This window comes from Microcaecilia unicolor, chromosome 7 (assembly GCF_901765095.1).
Source record: "Microcaecilia unicolor chromosome 7, aMicUni1.1, whole genome shotgun sequence".
Taxonomy (NCBI): Eukaryota; Metazoa; Chordata; class Amphibia; order Gymnophiona; family Siphonopidae; genus Microcaecilia; species Microcaecilia unicolor.
In genome coordinates, this window is record NC_044037.1 from 189,906,633 (window position 1) to 189,932,459 (window position 25,827).

Here is a 25,827-nt window from a genome sequence, read left to right on the forward strand (position 1 = left end):
TCACTTACGCCCAGGCTGGGCTGGCTCTTGAGGGTCATGTCACGGCTCATAATGTTAGAGCCATGGCAGCGTCGGTAGCCCACTTGAAGTCAGCCACCATGGAGGAAATTTGCAAAGCTGCGACGTGGTCATCTGTCCACACATTCACATCTCATTACTGCCTGCAGCAGGATACCCGACGTGACAGTCGGTTCGGGCAGTCAGTTCTTCAGAACCTGTTTGGGCTTTAGGATCCAACTCCACCCCCCGAGGGCCCTGTTTGTTCTGTTCCAGGCTACACTCTCAGTTAGTTGGTAAATTTTTTAGGTCAATCTCAGTTATGTCCTCGCCGTTGCGAGGCCCAATTGACCAATGTTGTTGTTTTGAGTGAGCCTGGGGGCTAGGGATACCCCATCAGTGAGAACAAGCAGCCTGCTTGTCCTCGGAGAAAGCGAATGCTACATACCTGTAGAAGGTATTCTCCGAGGACAGCAGGCTGATTGTTCTCACAAACCCGCCCGCCTCCCCTTTGGAGTTGTGTCTTCCCTTGAAGTGTATTGTCTTGCTACATACTGGACTGGCCGGCTCGAGCCGGTTTCGGGCGGGAAGACGGCCGCGCATGCGCGGTGCGCGCGGGCGCGCGAGGGCTAGCAAAGGACTTTGCTAGTGAAGTTTCCGATTGGAGGGGCTGCCGTGGACGTCACCCATCAGTGAGAACAATCAGCCTGCTGTCCTCGGAGAATACCTTCTACAGGTATGTAGCATTCGCTTTAGGCTTTGGTGCAGGAAATTATTGACCTGTATACATGAATGAGTGTGTAGGGCTGGGAGAGGGATGGTGGGTGGGTGTTCTAAGTTGTTTCGGGGGGGGAGGGGGTGAAATTGGAAAATAATTCTCAAGAAGTTTGGTTGAGCAATAATACACTAGTTTGGATTGGGGGAATGACGTTTTGTGAATACTACGTGTATGTACTTGAAATTTGATGCGCAATGTTTGCTTATTGCTATAAGTGGCATGTGTTTTTCCGACGTGTTTGAACTGACAATAAAGATTTCTGACAAATTTTTAAAAAAGTGGGGGTGGAGGGGGAATGATTTGGGTTTTTTTTCACATCCAAACAGCTTTGAGAGATTTTGGTGCCTGGGGAGCACCTAATGGGCATCCTAACATAATAACCTGGACAAAATAGCCCTTGATAAAATAACCCTGTAACAAAGCAGCCCTTCTCAAGAATAAGAAGTATTGTAAAAACATTCTTGAATAATGTAAGCAATACGCTGTTCAACAATCTACCATCAGAATGTATTCATTTCATATTTTATATGTAGTTTATTAATGCTGAACTATAGAACCAAGATATACTGACTTTGTCTAAATAGACAGATTATGAATCAGTCTTTTAAGGAAGGTAACTATATCATCAGCATTATATGTTGGAACAAGTGCCTGTAAACATTTCTCAAGTTGTATGTATTTGGACTTAGACAACTGTGGCTTCTGAATGCCAGCATGAAAATGAGACAGTTCTATTTCAGTGCGATCTTGTTCCTTCCTAAAATGATTGACAATAGAGGGATGGTGAGAGCCAATGGTTTGCTGAAACGATTGGTGCCAAGCTTCTACAGAGCTGTTCGTTTGAAGTAAACCATCCAGCACACCTTTGTGTATGTTCCCACCCTGCCTCCCCTCCATACAGCCCAGTATCTCAGCCTGGTATCCCTTCCACAGCAATCAGACTGCCTTCCCTCAGCCAGGTCCTGCCCTCCATTGCAACAGGAAGTTACAAAAGAGTGTGACTTAAGGAAGGCAGTCTGCTTGTACTGCTGAGGTCGGCCAGGACACACAGCAGAAGGGGAACTGCCAGAAGAGCTAAAGGTTGAGAGAGCAAAATGAGATTACTGTCTGTGTGGGGTGGGGGTACCCTTGATGGGATACCAGGCTATATTGGGAGGGAGGGTGGCAAAGAGACCTATGGCAGCAGGAGGAAGAGGAAAGAGAGTACCATGGGACACACAACAGCAGTGGGTAAAACAGTTGGGGGTGGGAACTATTGTCAGGGGCTATATTGTCAAGGGCTGTTTTGTCAGCTTTCTTTTTGTTGGGGCTATTTTGTGTTCAGGCTATTTTGATGGGGTTATTTTCACAGGGCTATTTTGCCGGAGTTATTTTGACCCAGTACCCACCTAATGTTATATTGATACCTGCTGTACTGAGCATTCTATCTTTTGCATAAGCATAGTGCATAATTAGCTGCTAGAACAGAACAGCTAACAGAAGATATCTGTTCAAATTAGATATGATTTCCTAGATTGAATTTCTGAAATAACAAAGTTTTAACTTTTTTCCAAATATTTGACAAGTTGGAAGATGAAAAAAATTTAGCAAGTTCCTTCCAAAGTGTAGCAGCTTGAAATGCCAGGGTTAATTCCAACAATCTTTTCTTACCTCTAAACGAAGGGGAAAAAAACAGATAAACATAATTTGATCTTCTAACTCCTGAAGAAATAGCAAAATGGAAATGTGAATAAAGATAAAAGAGGGGCTGATCAAGTTAAGCCAGCTAGTCAAGTGGAGCCTCTGGGGTCTTATTTGTGGACTACTGAGGGTATGGGGTTGGTAATGGCAGGGTTGCAGAATCCCTTTATGAGACATTTGATGGGTTTGTGGAGAGACGTGAGGAGGAGATGGGGGCAGATTGAGCGGGTGTCTATACTTGCACTGTTAAGGTGGGAACCAAAATTTGGAGCAGGGAGGGAAAATGCAGTGTTTATGAGGTGGGAACAAGTGGGAATGCGGAGTTTTCGGGATGTGCTGCAGGGGGGAAGGGTGCTGAGTTTTGAAATGCTGAGTTCCAGGTATGGACTGCCAGAGGGGGATAATGTTTCTCATATACAGGTTCAACATTTTGTAGCTGGTGGAGGGGGGGGGAATTCTCAAGAGATGGAAAGTTTGGAAAATTTGTGGATCCTGTTGAGAAAGGTGCCTAGACTGATATCAGTTATTTATACATTTTTCAGGGGTGGGGACCCTCACAAATTCAAGTTCCAGGGGGAGTGGGAAAAGGATTTAAGTTGCCGCTTTTCTGACCAAGAATGGGAAAGAATATGTGAGGAGGTGCAAAAGGCGTCTGTATGTGTATTGGTGCAAGAAAATGCTTACAAGGTCCTTACCAGATGGTATTTTACACCGGAGAGATTGAAGGGAATGTATCCAAATGCACTGGATGTATGCTGGAGGTGTAATAAGCAAGTGGGTTCCTTTTTACATATCTGGTGGGCCTGTCCAGTGGTGATCCCGTTCTGGCAGGCGGTCATGAAGGCGCTGGTGCGTTTGATGGGTTCCTCCCTGGTGTGTAGCCCAGCGGTCTGTCTCTTGGGGTTACATAATGAGAGAGAGTCTTGGGAACATAGTAAATGGTTGAGGTGGGGATTGGTGGCAGCAAAATGCCTTATAGCACAATTGTGGAAGAGAACAGAAGTTCCATCAGTAGGGGATTGGAAGATTAAGTTGGGCCAGCTAATACATATGGAGCGTCTCACGGTATATCGAAGAGAGTGTGATTTGAGATGTAAAAGGGGGTGGGATAGAGTTCAAAAGGGTTTGTTAAGTATATAAGGGTAATGGTAATGGAGTTATATGGGGATGGGGGTTGGGAGGGAGTAGGATGGGGGGTGGGGGGATAAGGGAGGTAAGTTGAAGTAAGGGTTTAAAGGGGAAGGGTGAGTAAATGTGAGTATATCCTATATAATAAAACGCAACTCCAACATTCTGAAGCTGACTGCATGGCTGAGGCATTCCTGCTCTCTGTATCCATCTCCTGAATTGACATCACGTACTTCCGGGTTCGTCACAAGCAGAAGTGACCAACCACATGAGGTTTCTCGGCTTCAGAATGTTGGAGGTGCATTCTATTAAATAGGATTGGTCAGTTCCTTGAAGCACAGCCAGAGCTCAGCGTCCTGCACAATAACGCTCAGACACCAGAGAGAGAGAGCGGGGGCCTGACACCAGAGAGAGCAGAGAGAGAGAGGGAGGGAGGGAGGGGGGGCCTGGCACCAGCGAGGGGGGGGAGGTATCTCTGTCACACACACACTCTCTCACACACTCTCTCTCTCTCACTCTCACACGCTCTATGTCTCACACTGTATCACATTCACTCTCTATGTGTCACACAGTCACACACACTCTCTTGGTCTCATACACTCAGTCTCACAGAGAGTCTGTGTCTCACACACACTCTCTCTCTCTCGCACACACTGTATCTGTGTGAAACACACTCACTCTCTCTCACACAGTGTCTCACATACGCATTTGCACACACTCTCATTCTCACACACACACTCTCTCTCTCACAGACACACTCGCACCCAGACTCACTCTCTCTCTCTCTCTCTCACACACACACACACATTCACTCTCACATACACTCTCTCAAACATACACACTCCGAGGAAAACCTTGCTAGCGCCCGTTTCATTTGTGTCAGAAACGGGCCTTTTTTACTAGTGTTTATATAAGTAGCGCGGTATGCTAAGAAGTCGTTAAAATATTATGTAGGGTGCAAAATGTTTTAACTGTGTAGGTGCCTAGGCGCCTCTAGGGATATTGTAGGCGCCTACACGGTTAATGCACATACATGATTAACGTGTGTTAAAAAAGCTAACGCATCTATAACGCTGCTTAGTAAACAGGGCCCTAAGTTGGTGAGAGTGTCTGACTCTAAATGGTCAGTGAATTTATTTGTTTTAAAATTTTGTTTAACATTTTGATATTCTGCACAATTGAAAAATGCTTGGCAAATCACAAACACAACTTACATAACCCACCAATAAATTGTAAATGTTAATCCACAAGATTTATACAAGAAGAATGTTTTAGTTGTGTTTCCCTCTCCTAAAGAATGGAAACTGATTGCAGTCAGAAATAGTTCATTGAGAAGTATGGCCCCTACAGTTATGGAACAAATTGCCTAAATATCTTAGACTAGAGGACAGTAATTTTAAATTCAGAAAATCTGTTTAAACCTTTGTTTCCTGACCAGCGGTTAGACCAGATTTATTTATTTATTTATGCATTCTTGTACCGCACTGTGAACCAAAACAAGTTTCAGTTCAAACTGACTTACATTTTGCAGTTTACAGTTTAGTGTAGTTACAATAGATTTTTGCAGTCAAGATTTGGGAAACATCAATATCTTATGTGTTTGGTCATGTCAATTTTAAACGAGGTAGGATTTAAAGAGGTTGGAATTTGGTAGCTTATGTGGTTAACTATAGAATGTTTTGAATAGGTAGGTTTTCAGTTCTTTTCTAAATTAAAGGTAGTTAGTGATAATTCTCGTTGCCTTTGGTATTGAGTTCCACTATTTGGAGCCCAGGTAGCTGAAACCTGTTTAATGGATGGTTTTGTAGGTTACATTTCTGCAGTTGGGTAGGTGAAGGAGTGGGTATCCTCTGGTTTCTGGGCTTGCATTCCTTGAGGTCAGTTCGATCATGTCTGTCATATATTCAGGCACCTTGCCAAATAGTATCTTGAAAAATGAGGGTGCTCGCTTTGAAAAATAGCCTTTCCTTGATAGGCAGCCAGGGTAGTGTTTTGAGTAATGGAGTTGCCTTTTCATATTTCAATTTCTTGAGTATCGGTCCTGCTGCTGTATTCTGAACAGTTTGCAACGATTTTAATGTGTTTTCCTTACATGCTATGTATGCTGCATTACAGTAGTCTAGTTATGATAGTACCATTGCTTATACCATTATTTCGACCTAGTGGGATAGTTAGGCATTCTGAGGTGCTAGAAAGAGTTCTACTACCACTACTACTTATCATCTCTATAGCACTACTAGACATACAGACACTAAGAGAAAGCCCCTGCTTGACAGAGCTTACAATCTATCCAAGACATATAACAAGGACAAATAAGGGATTTGGGGAGTTGAATTTATTATGGAAATGATAAAAGAATATGGACACTGAAAAGGTGAATAAGAGGTTAAGAGTTAAAAACAGCCTTAAAAAGGTGGGCTTTTACCTGGATTTGAAATTATTATTACTGTGTAAGATATGTTGTTTTTGTGATGCTATCTGTAAACCACTTCTAGCCCCCTTCAAGCATTGAAATGGTTTATAAACACTCAATTACATTAAATTAAAATAAAATTACCTCTATTAAAGTAATTTAAATTTATCTCTAAATAAGATGTAAGATTCTTAGCCTCTACTGAGTATACTAAACTTTATCAAAAAGGGCAGGTTTGGCACTGGGTGATAGAACCATAATTTCACTTCAGTATTTGTGTCTTTATAATAGCTCAAATCAAAATCAGTTTCAGGATCCTTACGACAGTGGTTCCCAAACCTGGTCCTTGAGGCACCCCAGCCAGCCAGGTTTGGAGGATATCCACATTGAATATTCATGAGAAAGATGTGCACACACTGCGTACACTGCATGCAGATCTATCTTATTAATATTTATTGTGGATATCCTGAAAACCTGACTGGCTGGGGTGCCTCCAGGGTCAGATTTGGGAACCACTAACCTAGTGGTCAATATTCAGCCCATGGCAGTAAACATCTAGTAAGCCACTTCCAGCTGCAGGCTGAATTAATCCTGCATATTCATTGCCAGGGCATGCACAACTCTCATCATTGGATATCCAGGTATGTCTGCCAACTTGGAAGTTAACTAGGTGCCGGCCAATATTCAGACTAATGCCTGGATAAGTTGCCACATAGGACAGTTGTTTTTCTGTCCTAACTTTGTGCCACTACTTAGCAGGTCAGCAGATTGAAAATCGCCGCTAACCAGCTAAGTTGATGCTCTACCCTAACTCCACCCCCAGCCTGCCTCTAACCTAGCCAGTTACGGGATGGCCAGTTAGCGGACATTTTCAGTGGCACTGAGTAGCTTAAGTGCTGCTGAATGTCAAGAGCCAGCTCGCTTAGCGGGGTTTAACCGGGCAGGAGCCTCTCCTGTCCGATTAAACCCTTTAAAATATCAAACCACTAGTCTCAAGGTATGATTGATAAACACAATTTTTTTTTTAAATTTACATAAAAGTAGTTAAGTAGCAGTTCATTTGTCCTACCATATACCTCCTTTGTTGATTTTGATACTACATATTGTATTCTCTTGTTACTATGTAAGCCGCATTGAGCCTGCGATGAGCGGGAAAGCGTGGGGTACAAATGTAATAAATAAATAAACCGTGCTAGCGATTCCCGGCACAGCAAATGAGAGGAAGCCCATAGGAATTGAATGGGCTTCCTCTCATTTGCTGTGCTGGAATCGCTAGTGCGGTTTAATAAAAGAAGCCCTTAATTATTTGTAAAATTGTCCAGGCTAAATATATATGTTAACAGCTTCATAGAGCATACATTTACCTTGAATAAGTTTATGTATTCCTAGAGGCAGAGTTCAAACCTATGCACATATGCTATAAAATGTGTATTTGCACTAAAAGGGGCCATGTGCTAAGGCTACTGTTAGTGTGAGTGTAAAAGGCCGCATTTCTATTTTTTTCTATTAATGGCCAGGCAGTAATTTCCCAATTAGCGCGTGAGTCCTTACCAACACCTATTTAGTAGGCCCAAAGGGCCAGATTCTATATATTGTGCCTGAAAAATCTGCATGGAAAGAATTTCCGCCTAAGCGTATTCTATAACTGGCATCTAGATTTAGGCACGGTATGTAGAATACACTTAGTTGATATCCCAGCACCTAAAACTATGCACCTCCATTTACACAAAGCAAAAACGTGACGTAAATCCTGACACATAGATTTAGGTGCAGAGGGCCATATTCTATAACAACACACGTAAATTTCGGAATGCCCACAAAATGCCCATTTCCCCACCATTAACCATGCCGCTTTCTTCCTGTGCACGTTAGAAGATAGGCACACTGTTATTTATTTTTGTTTATTTATTACATTTGTACCCCGTGCTTTCCCACACATGGCAGGCTCAATGCGGCTTACATAGTAACAATATAAAGCATTACAAAGTCGTAAGAAGAATGTTACAGAATACGCTTAGCGTGTTGTGCACATAAATTCTAATTATTGCCAATTAGTCCTCATTATTGCTTGTTAAGTGCTGTTTCAGTGCTAATTAGCTTGTAAAGTCAATGAATTTACGCATGTTGTTATAGAATATGCCTGGATTTCAACACGGGTCTCTCGGTGCACTATATGGAATCCGGGGGAAAGGACTCGCACCTAACCATGCGCTAATCGGTTTGTGTGCGGCAGTGTATGTCAGACTTGTGAGTTCTTGTGCCAAGTGGAGCACTGCTGAGTGCGATAGCACGCCCCCGTACTCTGCTTGGCGGCCGAGGAACCCCGAGGTTCACCTGCAGTGACCACTGTTCCCTGGAGGTTGAGCCCCCAGGTGCGGGCGGCCAGCAGGACTTGAGCGGGAAGCTGAGGAATCAGCCGGAGGGGAACGGAAGGGAATGGTCCTGATACAAGCAATGTCCAACAGGCAGGCAAAAGAGTAATCCAGGTGCAGGTAATGTTCAACAGGCAGGCAGCAGGTGAGAGAGTAATCCAGGTACAAGCAATGTTCAGCAACGAGGGACCAGCAGAAGAAGCAGACTACAGAGTAGTAACACCTACCAAAGTAGAAGCCGAAGCCCAGAAGCAGAGTAAGATTTCTCAGAAAGAGTGCTGGAATCAGCCCATAACAAGAAACAGCTGGGAGAAAGAGCTGCCATAGGTTGGAGGGATACCAGAGGACACCCAATAAGAAAGGCAGAGAAAGAGCAAGGGAGAGTCCATAGGTAGCCAGGATAAAGGGCCAGGACACACACAGCCAATCCGCAGAGCTGAGAGGCGGGGCAGAGAACCCGGCATGCTGAGTGTGCCCAGCCAGCGTCCGTCGGAAGAGAAGAGGCGTGCTGACAGAGCGAGAAAGCAGCGTGGGAAAGGATGCCAATCGGGCGTGCACGCCCGTTGGCGCACAGGTGGAAGCAGTATCACAGAAGGGAACCCCAGCCTCAAAGAACGGCGGAGCACAGCGCCCCAGGAGCGCCATCACTGGCAAGGTGAAGGGCGTGACAGGGTAGCTGTACTAACCAGTTAGAACTGTGCACACCTACTCTCTGACCCCCAAACACACCCAAGAAAGCGTAGGCAGATGCCTGAACTTACTGCCAGGCGCCTGAGCGCTCCCTGCAGTAGTGCATTTTGGCACTCGGGATGCATGAGTTAGTGCTTACTGCTGCTTAGTAAAAGGACCCCAAAATTTGTTGAGACATTTGGTGAGAATCAGAGCAGGTGTAAATATCAGCAGCCACTTTCAAGAGGGTGGGAAGGTGGTAATTTCATAAAAGCACATATGCCTATGAGATCCCTTTATACATATGTCTGCTGCACAAGAAAGTTGTCCTTCACATGGAAGGAAGTAACGTATTAAATTATAATCTTATTCATTTCTTTTCCATTTTGTTGTATTGTCTTCTGTCTGCTGTCTCTTGTTCACCATAGACAAAATATCTACATGGCAGAAAGCATCCAAATTTGAACCGAATGGGTAGGGTTGGACTTTGTGCCTGAACTATGTTCCAGTACCTTGAATTTATTTTTGAACAGCAAGAATGAGATACTTTGAGGAGACTTCTGCAGGAGATTTGGGGGCCCTTTTACAAAGGCGCGCTGAAAAATGGCCTGCAGTAGTGTAGACGCGTGTTTTCGGTATGCACAGAATCATTTTTCAGCGCACCTGGAAAAAATGCCTTTTTAAAAATTTTTGTCGAAAATGGACTTGTCAAAGTGAAAATTGCAACTCATCCATTTTGGATCTGACACCTTACTGCCAACCATTGACCTAGTGATAAGGTCTCAAGCGGGAACCAGGTGGTAGTGGTCTACGCGCGTAAAATGCCAGTTGCCACCCAATTACTGCCTGCGCGACAGAAAATACAAATATTTTCTGTTGCGCGTCAAAAATGAAATTACTGCAAGAGCCACGCGGTATCCAGGCAGTAACTCAAAATTGATGCGCATTGGGCGCGCGTAGGCACCTACATGGCTTAGTAAAAGGACCCCTTGGGCATCTGGGGGAGGAGGAATAATTTTATAAGGTGGAACCTAGTTTTAGGTGCAAACAAAGCAAGTAAATGTTGGTATTTTAAAAGTGGCAAAGTACATCTGTAAGTGATCTCTTAGAAAATACATGTGTTATTTACATGGTGCATACTTTCAGTGTGGGCATGCAAACGTGGATGGCATTTGGGCAGAGCATGGGAGATGTAAGCAAGTATTCACATGGACCATAGAGTACTATGATTTACACGTGTTCTTACAAAATGTAGGCAGGTCCAAGGAAGGATTACTTCCACTGGGCTTAGCACCCCCAATAATTTTGAAAAGTTGGCGCCTATGGCTGAGGCCATTTTTACCATAACCAGAAATGACCAATTTTCCATTTTCCCAATTAATGGCCATATGCTAATGTTGCCTTTAGCACATGGTATGGCAGAGAGACTGTTCTACAAAGGTTTATAATTAAAGAATTGTGTCCCTCTTTTTAAGGCCTTTGGTGCTGTTTTTTTTGTTTGGCCTTTAGCACATGGCCATTAACAAAAATTAGCACAGCAGCCTTTACCACCACCCATTTTGTTAGCAGTAAGGGCCCACTCGCTAATCCCGTGCTAATCAGGTAGCATATGGTAATATAGCGGTGCCAACTGATCCCCGCTCTCTTGCCCACTTTCCAACCCCCAGTTATGCCTCCTCTGAGAAATATTTAGGAATTTTTTTTCTTAGCACGTGATTTGCGCACACACATTGGGATTTTACCACAGGACGTCTCAGTGCATCCCACAGTAAGCCTTTTTAAGCTCAGTAAAAGGACCCCGTAATGAGCTGCTGTGATGCAAAATCATGCACAACATCCCATTACCTACGTGGTACGTGCATTCAGTAAAACCAGGTGCAAAACTGGTTCCAAGGCCTAAATTTAGGAAATAAAAAAAAAAACTTGCACTTCCTTGAGGTGTAGTTAGGATTTCATCAAATATTCTGCTGCAAAAATTCACATGGAGTTCTACTGAGCTTATTTGCATATGGTAGAACATGCAGAGTCTTATTTTACATAGAACATCCAGGTCAGGAAATTCATGATTTCCCAAGTATTTTATAAAAGACTCTCCAACACATGGAGCCTTTAGTGAAATATATATAAAAAGACTGATAAATACACATGCTTTGCCAGCATATGCAGTGCGAGCCAAAGGCACCAGCTTTTTAAAATATGTGAGGGTGTTAAATGCAACACCAATTATTCCTCCCTGGACAAAATAAATAAACTTATTTAGAGGGTCTTTTACTAAAGCGCGCTCACATTTTTAGCGTGCGCTAAAAATAGGTGCACGCTAAACGTTAGAGACGCCAGTGCATTCCTGTGGGCGTCTCTAACGTTTAGCACACGCTAAAAACATGAGTGCGCCTTAGTAAAAGACCCCCTTAGTTTTGGAGGTGCTGAGCCTCTACTGCACTCAGAGAGGCCCTCTTTTACAAAGCCACGCTACCGATTTTCGGTGCGGCAAACGAGAGGAAGCCCATTCAATTCCTATGGGCTTCCTCTCATTGGCAGCGCCGGGATTCACTAGCATGGCTTTGTAAAAGAAGCCCAGAGCTGGCACTTATAGTAGGAGCATCAATTTCCCAAACCTACGTGCTCAAAAAAAAAAAAAAAGAGCAGCACCACTCTGCACTTCAGATGTGTAATTACTACTCTTAACAAAATACAGGTGTATTTTCCAGGTTTCATAAAACTGCACAGACAAGAGGAGCCAGTTAAGAACAGGAGTAAAATAACTCTTGATGTTTTTTTGTTTTGAGTGTGTGTGTTAATGTTAGACGTCACTGAGATCATGGCCGCCAAGAGGTGTGGGGGGCAAAATGCCCCGGGGCGCCGGGGTCAGGCCGCCAGCGCTGCAGTCCCCGGTCTCACCTGCCTGCCTCCATGGCTCCGGGCCCCCTTCATTCAAAGCGGCAGTCACAGATCACCTCTCTTCTGGCCTTCCCTCCCTTTGTCCCGCCCTCGCAGAAACCGGAAGTTACATCAGACAAGGGTGGGACACCGGGAGGCAAGGCCAGAAGAGACGCGATTTGCGACTGCCGCTTTGAACGAAGGGGGCCCGGAGCCGTGGAGGCAGGCAGGTGAGATCGCGGACTGCAGCGGCGGGGGGAACGACGAGGGGCGGCAGGGAGGGCGGAGGCGGGGCTGCCTTGCCTTGGGCCCGCCGTAGTCTCTCGGCGGCTCTGACTGAGATAATCACAATTCATGAGCAGGTGGCTGACACTTAGCACTTTCCTCAGATTCTTGTTCTGTATATATTTTTGGACTGCTCAGGAAATGCCCAGAACACCCTTTGAATCTGTGTGTCCCGTGCCAATCCCATGTACGAATAGCTGCATTCTATAATTTGACATTTATATGTAATATGGCTACTTACATATAGGGGTACTTTTACTAAGGTGCGCTGAAAAATGGCTTCTGATAGTGTAAGCGTAGGTTTTGGGTGCGCGCCAATCCATTTTTCAGCGCACCTGTAAAAAAGGCCTTTTAAAAAATTTTGCCGAAAATGGACTTGCGGCAAAATCAAAATTACCGCAGGTCCATTTTAGGTCTGCGACCTTACCGCCAGCCATTGACCTAGCAGTAAAGTCTCATGCGGTAACCAGGCAGTAATGACTTACGTGCATCAAATTATTTTTGGCTGCACATACCAGACGCGCGCCAAAAATGAAATTACTGCAATAGCCACACAGAAGCCAGGCAGTAACTCCATTTTGGCACGCATTAAGCTTGCATAGATGTGTACAGAGCTTAGTAAAAGGGCCCCATAGTTTTCCATGCAAGGCTTCTAAAATGAACTCCACTATTTCATAAATAATGTACATTGCTCTTTACTTTTTCTTTTTTGCTCTTTTTTTCTTTCTATTATGTCTTTCCATCTTTATTTCTTTGAGTCACATTTTAGTTTCTTCTCAAGTTTTTAAGGAATGTTTTATACTGTCATACTGCACATAGACTAATTTGCATTATGCTTACTCTTTTTTTTTCTCTCTAGTTACAGCTTTTCTCCTGGTTGAAAATAGTGTTTTTACAGAATGAAGGGAAACCTTCCTTTAGTAAGGGATCTGTTTTTTCTGTGCTTTACGCTTGAACTGAGGACAGCAGGGCTCCATTTTGCAGAGTTAGGCGAAATTACCAGAATATACATTGATATGTTTGACATTGTTCCTTCATGGTTTAAACATTTATTCAGACAGCCAAACAGCAGCAGCAGCGATCCAAAGAAGGACAAACACATCAAACGTTTATCCAAATTGCCACCTTTAATGGGAGCAGGACCCAACCTGGCCAAGCTTCAGGAAAAACCTTTGTCAGGGGTCACATAGGTTTCCATAATACATTCACAGATTCAAAGCATGTACTGCGATACCTGCATTTAAAAGAAAAATGAGGTCCAATGTCAAAAGTAAAAGAATGCAGCTAACAGCACCTGCATAGAAAAAGCTCTGGTCTAATTCCAAAAGTCAGTAACCACCAGAGCTTTTTCTATGCGGATGCTGTTAGCTGCATTCTTTTACTGTTGACATTGGACCTCATCTTTCTTTTAAATCAGGTATTGCAGTACATGCTTTGAATCTGTGAATGTATTGTGGAAACCTGTGTGACCTCTGATGAAGGATTTTCCGAAACTTGACCAGGTTGGGTCCTATTTCCAGTGGCGTACCAAGGACGGGTCGGTGGGGGCGGTCCGCCCCGGGTGCACCCTGCAGGACGGGTGCAGGGAGCAGCCGCGCGACTGTCGGCTCCATTGGTTCCCTGCTCCCTCTGCTGTTACTTCCTGTTCCGGGGCAGAGGGAGCAGGGAACCAGCGGAGCCAACAGCTGCGAGGCTGCTCCCAGCACCCCAGCAGGTAAGAAGAATGCACCCGGCGGGTGCTTGTAGGTGATGTGCTGGGGGGGGGGGGAACGGTGATGCGCCAGGTGGGGGACGCTGTATCCGGGGGGGGGGGGGGGTGCGCAGCGGCGATCCACCCAGGGTGGCAGCCGACCAAGGAACGTCACTGCCTATTTCTATTAAAGTTGACATTTGGATAAATTCTTGCTGTGTTTTTCTTTCTTTGGATCGCTGTTGCTGTTTGGTTGTTCTACTTCTGCAGTAGACTGTCTCCTGTTAAACATTTATTCAACATGTTTTTTACAGTGCCTTAAGCACATTTCATAAAATATTTCTACCTTGTGCTAAAATTTAGCTTACTGTTAGTTGTGGGAAGAGTATTGTAGAACGTTTCAAATATGCTGCAACAAGTTCAGATGTTATGTTCCAACTGTAAAAAGCATAAGGTGATAACGTTTATCTGTGGCAGATGGGATGAGCCAACATGATTTTTTTTTTTGACACCTTGGGTTTTTGCCAGTTACACAATAAGAGAAACTGTTTGAGATCAAAATCACCACTTTCTTCCAGTTTATCTTATTTTCTTCAGGCTCCAAATCTTTTATGTAAAACAGAAATGAATTACTCCTCAAGTAAAAAAGCATTACGTATGATCTTGCCTGCCATGGAACTGAGGGACCTTTTTATTGAAGTGTGTTAAATACATTCCCCCAGCTTCTATAAGCTCGGCGAGTAGCGCGAGTTTAAATTGGGCACCCACCCAGTTTACTTGCACTTCTTAATTCAGTAATAAGTCAATCAGTGATTATCATTGGTTGATAACAACCAATTATCACTAATTGGCAGTAATTGGAATTTACGCATGCTTCTTTTTTAGGCGTATTCTAAAAAGAGCTGTGCATAAATTCTAACGCATGTAGCTGAAAAGGGGGTGTGGCCGTGGCAGGAGTGTATGTGTGTTGGGGGCGTTACTCAAATTTACGCATGTTATAGAATTCAGGTGGAACGCGCTTACATTTAGGCGTGAGTATTCCAGGTTTTCAGTGGCGTAAATGACAGCACCTAAATGTAAGCGCGTTCCCTGGCCCTATGTGCTATTCTGTACATCACACCAAACTTTAGGTATGTTATATAGAATAGCTCTAAGTGCTTTTTTTGGACGTGTCTGGATTTTAGATGCCATTTAAAATTGGGTGCCAAAAAAAATCACCGCTAATTGTTATCCTTTAATGGGCATGCAAAGATGAGCCCTCATTACAGAACAGCACTGAGTGCCAATTTGGGTGCCAGGACTTATACCTGCTGAAACCAGGTGTAATTCCTGGCACCTAATATGGCCGCACATCCCCAGTATTCTATAACATTGCACCCAAATTCTGACCCGCCCATGCACCTCCCATGACCACATCCCCTTTTGGGTTGCACGCTATGGGATTTGGGCGCATCTTGTTATAGAATAGCATATAGCGAGATGTGTGTGCAAATTCAAATTGATGCCAGGCAGCACCCAATTATTGGCACTGATCGACTCATTAGTCAGTTTAGTTGGGCACACATCTTGCATTGGCGCCCTCTTTTGGGTCCCATATACATAATCTGGGGGATAATGTGCAGTAAATAGGTTTTCTCTGTGTTAACTGCATGGCAGATGCTGGTAATGTCCCCAACAGTTAGCGCAGAGAATTTGGAATTACTGCAAGGTAATTTGGGCAGTTACTGCACAATAACTACAAAACTTTGCTGCAATTCAGTAAAAGGGTCCCTAACTTCCACTGAATAAAGATTCTTTTTAAGTGTTATACTACTGCTCTGCATGTGCTCGGTATTCATCACTCACTTCTAACAACAGCTACCCAAGAGAAGATGGTGGAAGCTTTGCTTTTACAGAAGTGTTCTGTAAAAGCAAAGCGTCCACCATCTTCTCTTGGGTAGCTGTTGTTAGAAGTGAGTGATGAATACCGAGCACATGCAGAACAGTAGTATATTTTTAAAAGCAGCATGGGCAGGAGGGTCACCAAACTCACATTTCATTGGAAGGAGAAAATGAACGGAGAACGGACTGCAATGGTATGTAACGCTGGAGCTAGGTGTTGTGGCACCAGGACAAAGTCACAAGGGTGTCCGGTGAGTTCCCACCTGGACAGTTTCTACCCACCAATTCCCCCCAAGACAATTCCCACCTAGAACAATTCCCACCAAGTTCTCCCCCCCCCCCCCCCCCCCCCCCCCGGTCATTTCCCACCCTCCGTAGCCTTTTTTTTAATTAACCATAGTTTCTTTCTTGTATCGAGTCCCATAAATCCTGGGGCGTCATACGGAACAAGGAGGTTAGATAGAAAAGAGGAGCAGCGTACGGCATCTGGAACAAGGAGGTTAGAGCAGCATACAGTTGTACACAGAGGACATATAATAACGGAATAACTTTTCATAGGTAGAATAGTAATTTGTTATGTCGTAATCAGTGTATCATTTTGAAGGGCTGAGTTAGGATGACACCTAGTTTGGGGGAGTGTAGGGGGCATTGCCTCCCCTCCCCCACATGAACTGCAGCTTCTGTTTATCTATTTATTTATTTACTTATTTATGACATTTACATCCCAGATTAAATATGAACTGCATTAGGTTGAAGCCTAATTTGGGGGAGGAGGTTTTGGGGGCATTGACCCCCCCAAATGAACTGCAGCTTCAATTTTCCATTTATTTGTTTACTTATTTATGACATTTAGATCAGAGATTAAACAAACTGAATTAGGTTGAAACCTGCATGTCTGGAAAGGGAAAGGGATGTGTAAAAGGTAATGATTTTTTTTTGGGGGGGGAGGGGGGGGAGATTACTTGTTCAAGTGTGTTTTGTATTTTTTTGAGTTATGGGTGGGAATTGTCCTCCCTGGTATGCTGGAAATTGGTTCAGTGGGAATTCTCTAGATGACAATTGGTGGGTGGGAACTGTCCTGTGGTAACTGACCTAGGACCCTCACAAGAAACACAGCAGCACAAGCCCCCTTCCCTCCCCACAGAACACTGACGAATATGGTGCCCAAGGCGATGCTCCGGTCACCCCAACCTAGTTCCAGCTGTAGTAGTGTATATTATCCAAAAAACCAATAGTTTACCTTTTCACAGTGAAATAAATAGGCATTATCAAAATACATAAATATAAAGAAAACTGACTAAAATTCTTACCGGCAAGAGATTAATGATTAAGAAAGTAAGTATAAAATCCAGAGGGATTCTAAACATGACATTGTGTGCAGGCTAAATTGTATATGGACAGGGAGCCTAGCCATGCTTCTGCCAGTATCTACATCAGAGCTGAATGCTTTTAAACTCTTCAGTATTCCGATTAATCTGAAAGATTTCAGGGATGAATAATAAGTAGAAGGTTGCTGCTGGCAATGGGTCTCAGTGTGACCCCCATAGTTTTGCAGTGTGCCCTTATGTCAGTCTGCAAGCAATTGGTCTTTTTAATCCTAGCTGCAAGTGTGAACAGCTTGGTCTGATGTCACATTTTGGTTCTGTATAGCACCTCCTATGGATGAATTCAAGGATCAAGAGACCAGGATGGACAACAATATTTCTCTGGTGCCTTTTGAGAGACCTGCTGTCATAGAGAGACTGACCGGCAACATGGGGAAACGTAAAAGCACCACCCCACAGAAGTTTGTGGGTAAGCATTTGCTGTTTGTTTCTTAATATTCCCACAGTAAATGTGTGACAAATAGCATCTCGTATACACGCTGGGTCTCATCAGTTTATTGTCAAAAACCGTTAGGCTTAACCAGTCAGATGCATAGATTTAGAGTTCTTTTCAACTTTGCTCTCTTGAAAATGACCTGAGCCTTATTTGGATCCAGATCATTTTCACATTCCCTTCCCATCCACATTGTAGCCTAGTTGATTCACTGATAGTCAGTTGATCGTTCAAATGGATGGATACATCTAACCAAACCATTAACGTTTTCCAGCCATAGTTAAAAAGTGCAAAAATCGTGTTGTTTTAACAGTTTGGATTTTATATTCCGCAGCAGTATAATTATGATTTTTTTTTCATTCACTGGTTGCAGTTGCTGAAATTGATCATTAGAATGGTTTTTGTGGCCTCAAGCCACACTCTTCCCTTTTCCTCCTGCATTGGATAATCTGTTGGCCCTGTTATTGTCACATATAGTACCACATAAGGGAACAGGAAATACAGCATAAGGCTTCTAAGATATTTAAAGCGAGCAGTGAAACAATATAAAATACGTAATTTTGTGAAAATTGATCTGAGAAAAAGACGTAGGCCCACGTAAGCATTTCTACAAACCAACAGTTATCACCGGGGGGATACCTTAACATGTACAACTGAAAAATAGATTTAAAGAAAGAAAAAACAACATCTTATTTGGGTAATAACTACCCTGTGCCCCAAATAAACAGAAGAATGCCTTAGATCTCAAGTTAACTTTGCTGTCATCATCACTCTGGTGCCATCTATTGACTGGCTTTTATGATTTAAAAAAAAAACTGGTCTGCTTCCGTGAGCTGGTCCTTCTTTGAGGATGCAACCTATGTCAAAATAAGTATAAATTAAGGGTTGGCAACAATTTAAAAGTTTAATCGTGTGGATGCAGTCATTTCGCACGATTAATTGCGTTTAATAATAGTATGCATTTTGGGCACATGCTTTTCAATTTTTTTTAACATTGACCCAAACATCCTTTTGAACAGTTGCTCAGTGTAGCTGATTATCCTGCACAACATGCAATGCAATTAGGGGTGGACAATGATTAAAAAATTTAATCAAAATTAATTGTGGTATTGAAAATTTTAATCACATGATTAATTGCACCTCTGGGCTGGGTGGCTTGGTACTAGAAAATTCCCACTGCATGGAAATTTTGAAACCTGCTGAATATTGCCCCCCCTCCCCTCCATACAGGTACCTACCTTTCTCCTCTGCTGCTGCTGCATCCTTCCCCTGTATATACACCCAATTGTCTCCCCTTCTGCTGCTAAACCCCTAACATAAAGGCACCCATTTCTCTCCTCTTCTGCCGCTGACCACCCAGCACACAGGTCCAGCATCTCTTCCCCCCTCCACCTGCATTTATCTTAACATTTATCTGGCCGTTTCCTAGGGTCTCCAGCAGCGATTCCTAAATGCTACTTGCAGCTGACACCAATGCCTTCCCTCTGCTGTGTTATTCTAAGGTGAAATTGGATAGGCAGGGGAGAGAAAGCAATGCTAAACAACAGAGGGGAGTTAAAAAATTTTGAGCAGGATTAAAACATTTAATCCTAGTTAAGATTTAAAATCGAATTAACAGTGCACTAAATGCCCACCCATAGTATAAATGCAGTTTTTTTTATCATTTGCTCATTAAGGGAAAGGGATTTGGAATTAGCTCACACCTATTCAATGTAGCTCAAGACGAGGATTATTGCAATATAGCTCTGCTGGGTCTCCCCAAGTGACAAGTGGCCCAACTTCAAGTATTGTGGAATGAGGCAACAAAGATGATTTGGGAGGGGGGGGGGGGGCGGAGTTCTAGATGGGATAGAGCGACATCTTATTTGGTCATTCCTCATTGGCTTCCAGTCTAGTTTATATACAATTTAAGCCACTGTTGTTTATGTTTAAAAGTTTGCATGGGATGCACCCAAGTTATATGCAATCCTTTATTTTCTTCCTAGGAGCATCAAACCCCTAAGTCATGGTTCAAAGCTCCCAGGTGCCACCTTAATGTCTTAAAGGGGCTGGAGTTTAAAAAGGTGCCATGCCTATGTTCCACAATGCAGTTTTTGCACTCCAAGGGACAGTTCAGGGTAGTACTAACTGTAGCTCATCAATTCTAGCTGCAAAAACATAGGAGAAGGGCTATCATAGGGATGGGACCAGAACTGTGGAATCCGTTCCCACTAGAACTGCAGAAACAGCCTTTGTATGTTTCATAATGTCACACGTTGAAACTTGGCTGCTTCAAAACTGTTATCGAGATTGATGTTGATTTTAGGGTGTTACTAATTATTTTATATTTAGATGTCTTTTAAAATTGTAATCCATCTTGAGTATTCCAGAGCAGAGCAAGACAGCCCTCCTGCTACATCAGGTAATGCCTTAATCATGGGACCTGCACTTTGTCATGTAAAACCCTGATATTTTCAGACTTGTGCATCCCTTGGTTGCTTCTTCTACCAAGTTGCATAGAGAAGATCATAGTCATTACTCACTGTTTGGCCAATATTCAGCCGCAGTTTAATGATGTTGGATGGCAAACACATAACTCCCTTGTCTGTATATTTTGAAGAATTAGGGAGAAGTTATTGAACTGTGGTAAAATATCTCTAACCTGCAGTAGCTCAATACTGGAGATTCATAATTGCCACAGTAAATAGATAATACAACATGTGATCAACCTCGCAAGCTGTGTTATTCTGCTCCCCAGAGGCATCGGGCCACTAACACTACCCAGTGCTCCCAGGGGCATCTGAAAGTCAAGCATGGACCCTAAAGACCCCCAGCTAATACCCTCCACCCCTGGACTTACCAGGAGTTTCTCTGATGTCTGGGGAAGGAGTGAACCCTAGTCATTTCTGTTACTTTGAGCTGTGGGTGCAAAATGACACTGGTTGACCCTGCAGTACTGATGCTGAACACCAGGAGAAGCCCTAGCAGGTGTGGGTGTTGAGGGGTGGAGGGGGGTCTGCATGGCACTTTTTAAACTCCAGCCCCTTTAAGACGTTAAGGTAGCACCTGGGAGCTTTGAGCCTTGAATTAGGGGTTTGATGCTCCTGGGAGGAAAATAATGCCTGCTCAGAGCTGGCCTTATGTTTCCATGAATAATGCATGTTGAAAATTCAATATAAGCTTTGTTCTGTGATTTGCGTAATAGTGAGAGGCTTTGCATGCATTTGCCTGTTTTGCATCTCATTATGTACCAATTTTTACTGTGGTAAACTAACGTGCATTATTTTTCCCTTTAAATATGTTTTAAATAGCAAATATCATGCACTATTCTCTTAATGCGCATTAATAACTACCCCTCTCAAATGGATGATATCACACAATTTTAGCTACTTAAAGGGCCATAATAATTTGGTGCTAGACAGGGATAGAATGAAGGCAGTATTCAGCCACTAAGAGACAGATTCTATATATGGCACTTAAAAAATCCACATTGAAAACATTTCCACCTAAGCGTATTCTATAAGATTTAGGTGCAGAATATAGAATATGCTTAGCTGATATCCCAGCGCCTACATTTACACTATCCCAGCACATAGATTAACACGTACTGAGCCATATTCTATAGCAACGCTTGTAAATTTGGGAACGCCCACGAAACTCCCATTTCCCTGCCCATGGCCACGCCACTTTTGAACTGTGCGCTTTAGAATTAAGGTGCAGTTCATTACAGAATATGCTTAGCGCGCTATGCACATAAGATTATTGCCAATTAGTGCTCATTATTGCTTGTTAAGTGCAGTTAAAAACGCGTATTGGCTTGTTAAGCCAATTAAGTTACGCGCATTGTTATGGAATATGCTTAGATTTCAGCGCAGAACGCTAGGCATGATAAATATATAATCTGGCAATAAATACATAAACTGCTTTGGTTGCGCCACAGAAAGCTGGTATATCAGATCCATACCCATACGTTATCCATTTAGTTTAGGTCTCCCAAAAAGTAGGCCTTAATTAAATGAATGCTGGCAGATGCAGTCAACACTTCCACACATATTCAGTTTTGTCAGTTAAACAGATAGTGGTGCTGAGTACACATATTAACTTAAGCACAGGTGCTGGCACTTAAATTAATGATGTGACCGTGCAAGCTCAGTATTGAACTCTTTCTTACTACTTATAGCTGTTCTAGGCCATGTTATGCTTTTTGACTTCCTGCTACCGTTTCTATGTAAAATAGGGCAATAAATTGAGAAGTCAGCTAACTAATTATCAGTGTAGTAAATAGAAATAAAACAAAGAAAATAAGTGATACCTTTTTTTATTGGACTAACGTAATAAAGAAAGGTATCATCTTTTTTTCTTTGTTTTATTTCTATTTATTACCTTTAAACATGGGGAAAAAAGTGGTCTAACACGGTTACCACACCACTTCACTCATTGATTATCAGTGGAAAAAGTGAGCTGACTAACAGCTTACTGAAATTATTGACAGGTGACCCCAATTGTCACCACTTTTAAACTATCAAAATAAAGAATGATTATGTACTCCACTTTGCATGCTCATTTTTTTCATGTTTAATATGGTCTAGCCACCTTTTTATTGATTATATCTCAAATTTCTGTGAAGAACCTTCTACAATTTCCTGTTCTTTTTCTGTAATTCGAGTGACTGCTGCAGTTCAGAGTTTTTACTTTGCTTTTTTTTTTTTTTTTACAAAATTAAGAAATAAAAATCTCTGCAATTAATGTAAAAAGGTGATGGAATTTTACATTGTACTGGAAGATGTAGCTATCAGTCTTCCTACCAATTAGTAACAGACTAGATTATGAAGCTACAGATTATACTAACACTAGTAAAAGAGGCCCGTTTCGTAGAGGAATGAAACAGGCACTAGCAAGGTTCCACACCCACCTCCCTCTCCCCCTCCCTCTGTCCCTCTCTCTCGTCCGAATCCCTGCTCCCCTCCCCTCCGATTTCTTTGCCCCTCCCTCCGTCTCCTCCAAGTTCCAGGCCCCTCTCCCCTTCAAGTTGCAGTAACCCCCACCCTCTCCCCTTCCAGTTCCAGGACCCTCCCTCCCCTGCCCTTTTGAGTTCCAGGACCCCCTCCCTCCCCTCCGAGTTCCACGCCCCCTCCCCTTCAAGTTGCAAGACGCCCCCCCTACGAGTTGCAGGACACCCCCTCCCTCCTTCCACTCCCCTCCAAGTTCCACGCCCCCCTCTCCTCCGAGTTCAACGCCCCCGCTCCTCTCTCCCTCGATCTCTGTTCCCTCGGAGTGCAAGCAGGACCTGTCCTCTTCCTGCATGCCGGCTCTAATTTAAAAGTTGTTACCTCGGGGTCCGGTGTCAGCATTGAAGGCGAGCGGCGCTTCAGACTGCCTTTCCATATGTCTCAGCTCTGCCTCTAGTCCCGCCAATGAGGGTCCTGCAAGTCGAAAGGGAGGACGGGGGGGAGGGAGGGGGCGATTGTCTACTCACCTCCGCTGGCTGGTGCTGACTTCCCTTCCCTCTCACTTCCCATTGGTCCGCCCTCTGATGTCATCACCAGGGCGGACCAGTGGAAAGTGTGTTACGAACCCAGGCATCCAGACGGAGGTGCAAATTATTATATAGGATTAGGATGAAGTTCAAAACAGTGCCCTCAAGTGAGTTTGCAATATGTTTTGATGAAAGTTTGAACATGTCTATAAAATATATTTCAAAAACAGATAAAACTAAATTCAGATTCAATTATAGTTAAGTAAGATAAGTATGTAAAGTATATAAACAAAGGGTTTGATATTCAAAGCCACTTATGTAGCCAGTGGTAGTGTTGGCCACATCTGCACCTAGTAGTTACGTGTATACAACAAGCTAATTAAATATATAGAGCTACTGAATATACAAATAAACAAAATTGCCTCTTCACAATCACAGTATGGAAAAGCTTAACATTTCATCAAAATTGGATAACTTAAGTAAGGAGGTTTGCAGACCACTTGTTTTGAAGTGCTTTTTTTTTTTTTATCTCAGAACACTGATTTTTTTATGAATGCATGTTATTCATCTACCTATGTAGGCTTCTGTACTCAGAGGCCACAAGATGTCAGTATTATTTATCATAATAATAGGATATTACCACCTATTGACAAGTGTTGGTATTGCAGCTAAAAAGTGATATTCCCCCAATTTTTAGCTACTATCTCCCCAATGCAGGCTTACCACTTGATAAAAGGGAAGAACTGCCGGGCTACCACAGCAGCCCAATGGTAGTTCCCTCCCCCAGCGTGCACCATTTCCTGCGCTGCAAAAATATTTCAATTTTTGTAGCGCCAGTGTGTACTCGGTGGTAATCAGGCAGTGGGTGGCAGTAAGTGCTTACCCTCAAAATAGCTGCACAGCAAGTGCTTCATTTGCCACACGGCCATTTCTTGAAAAAAAACAGAGACCTGCCTTTTACCCGCTATGGTAAAAGGGGGCTTCAGCACGCATCAAAACACGCGCCAACGCCAGCACAGGCCCCCTTTTGCCTCAGCTTCATAAAAGGACTCCTAGGTTTTCCTGGAAAATATTACTCTACCTTCTAGTTTTCATCTGGATTTCCTTATCTTGCAAACTTGGTTGCTACAGGGTTAAAGGTTCGGAAGATAATGTATAAAGAAAAAAATGTTCCCAATTTTCAATCAGATCTCTATATTTCCAGAGAAAATGCTTTTCCAGTTTCTAGCTTTTATAATCAGGAGATAATGAGCACACAGATAGCAAAAACATTAGCAATTGAATTTTTTTTAAAAAGCACCACACAAGAGATGGTTACTGTTCTGCTATAAGTTTCAACTAAAGAACCAAGTTAAACAGTGACTGACCTATTAGAGTAAATTAATATTGTGCCCATAATTAACATGGGAATTAATATGCCATTGACTATAATCTTAAAAGAAAAAGTGGGAGTCCAACCATTTCAGTGAAAGATAAGGGGTCATTAGGTACAAATGAAGGGATATGGCTTTCATAACATGCAACTGGTTTACAAAACATATTAAGCAGACATACTGATGGGATAATTATAAGGCAATGACAGGAGTGAGTATGCAGGTGAATTCTGTTGTGTATTCATCATACTGTGGCAGTGAAGGAGCATGTGCTTCCCATCAGAACCTCAGGGTTATAAGTACATGGAATAGGGAGAGGCACCCTGCCTACAGCGTCAGTTCAGAAAAGCTTTAGTAAACATGAAAATTGATCAAACAGCAAACATTAAAAAAAAAACAATTTCAGACAACTTTTCCCATTGTCTTCACCCAGTCACCTTCCCCAGTCATTTCAGTTTTTCTTCAAGTTTTGGTGGTTTTTTTTCCATGCTACTTTGCTTCTTTTGAAAGTTAAGATCCTTGCGCAAGATCCACAGTGCATGAGATGGCAAGATGGACCCAGTGTCACCACTTAATTATAAAATAGCTTTTGTTCTACCAGAAGTAACTGTAGTTATCAGGGCCTCTTTGAATGGTCTCACTTGGGTCATACTTTGGGAATGACAGCTACTTAAAATGTCACGTTTTATAGAGGTAACTTAGGCACCTGTGTGTCTTAAGCTCCCAGAACTGCTCTAATAACTCGCAAATATACTCACACACACATTTGCATGTTTTGTATGCAAGTACCTGCGTATTAAATGCACATGTGCATTGTTACTCCTTTTCCCAAACTATAGGGCCCTTTTACAAAGCAGCAGTAAGACCAACATGGGCTTACCGCTCGCCAATCTGAAACTACTACCAGCTCAACACGGGCGCCAGTGATAGTTCCAGCCCCAGCATGCACTATTTGCACGCTATGGAAAATAACTACCTATTTTCTAGTGTGGTGCTAACTCGGTAGTAATCAAGCAGTGGAAATACTAAATAAAAGGGTTAATGCCCAAAATAACTCTGATGCACCAAGCATAATGCTTAGATATTATTATTATTACAACAGGATTTATATTCTGCCAATATCTTTTCATTTCAAGGTCGGATTACAACAAGAGATACTAGATCAGAAACAAATGTTACATGTCTTTTCTTCTAATAATAAAGATATTTTCAAAAAAAAAAAAAAAAAAAAGAAATCAATAACCATTTCTCTCAGTGGAGGAGGGTGAACAGTGGAGTGCCGCAGAGATCTGTATTGAGATCGGTGCTATTTTACATATTTATAAATGATATGGAAATCGGAATGATGAGTTAGGTGATTAAATTTGCAGATGATACAAAACTATTCAAGGTTGTTAAAACACGAGCAGAC

The 25,827-nt window shown here is 42.9% G+C and overlaps 1 protein-coding gene across 1 annotated transcript in view; it reads left to right on the forward strand.

Moving 5' to 3' along the window:
* IKZF2 (IKAROS family zinc finger 2) overlaps positions 1–25,827 on the forward strand; it is a 405,473-nt gene that overhangs the window by 369,741 nt on the left and 9,905 nt on the right. The window contains exon 7 of the mRNA XM_030209307.1: positions 17,421–17,564. Coding sequence (XP_030065167.1) covers positions 17,421–17,564 — 144 coding nt within the window. The remainder of the gene's footprint in view (positions 1–17,420; positions 17,565–25,827) is intronic.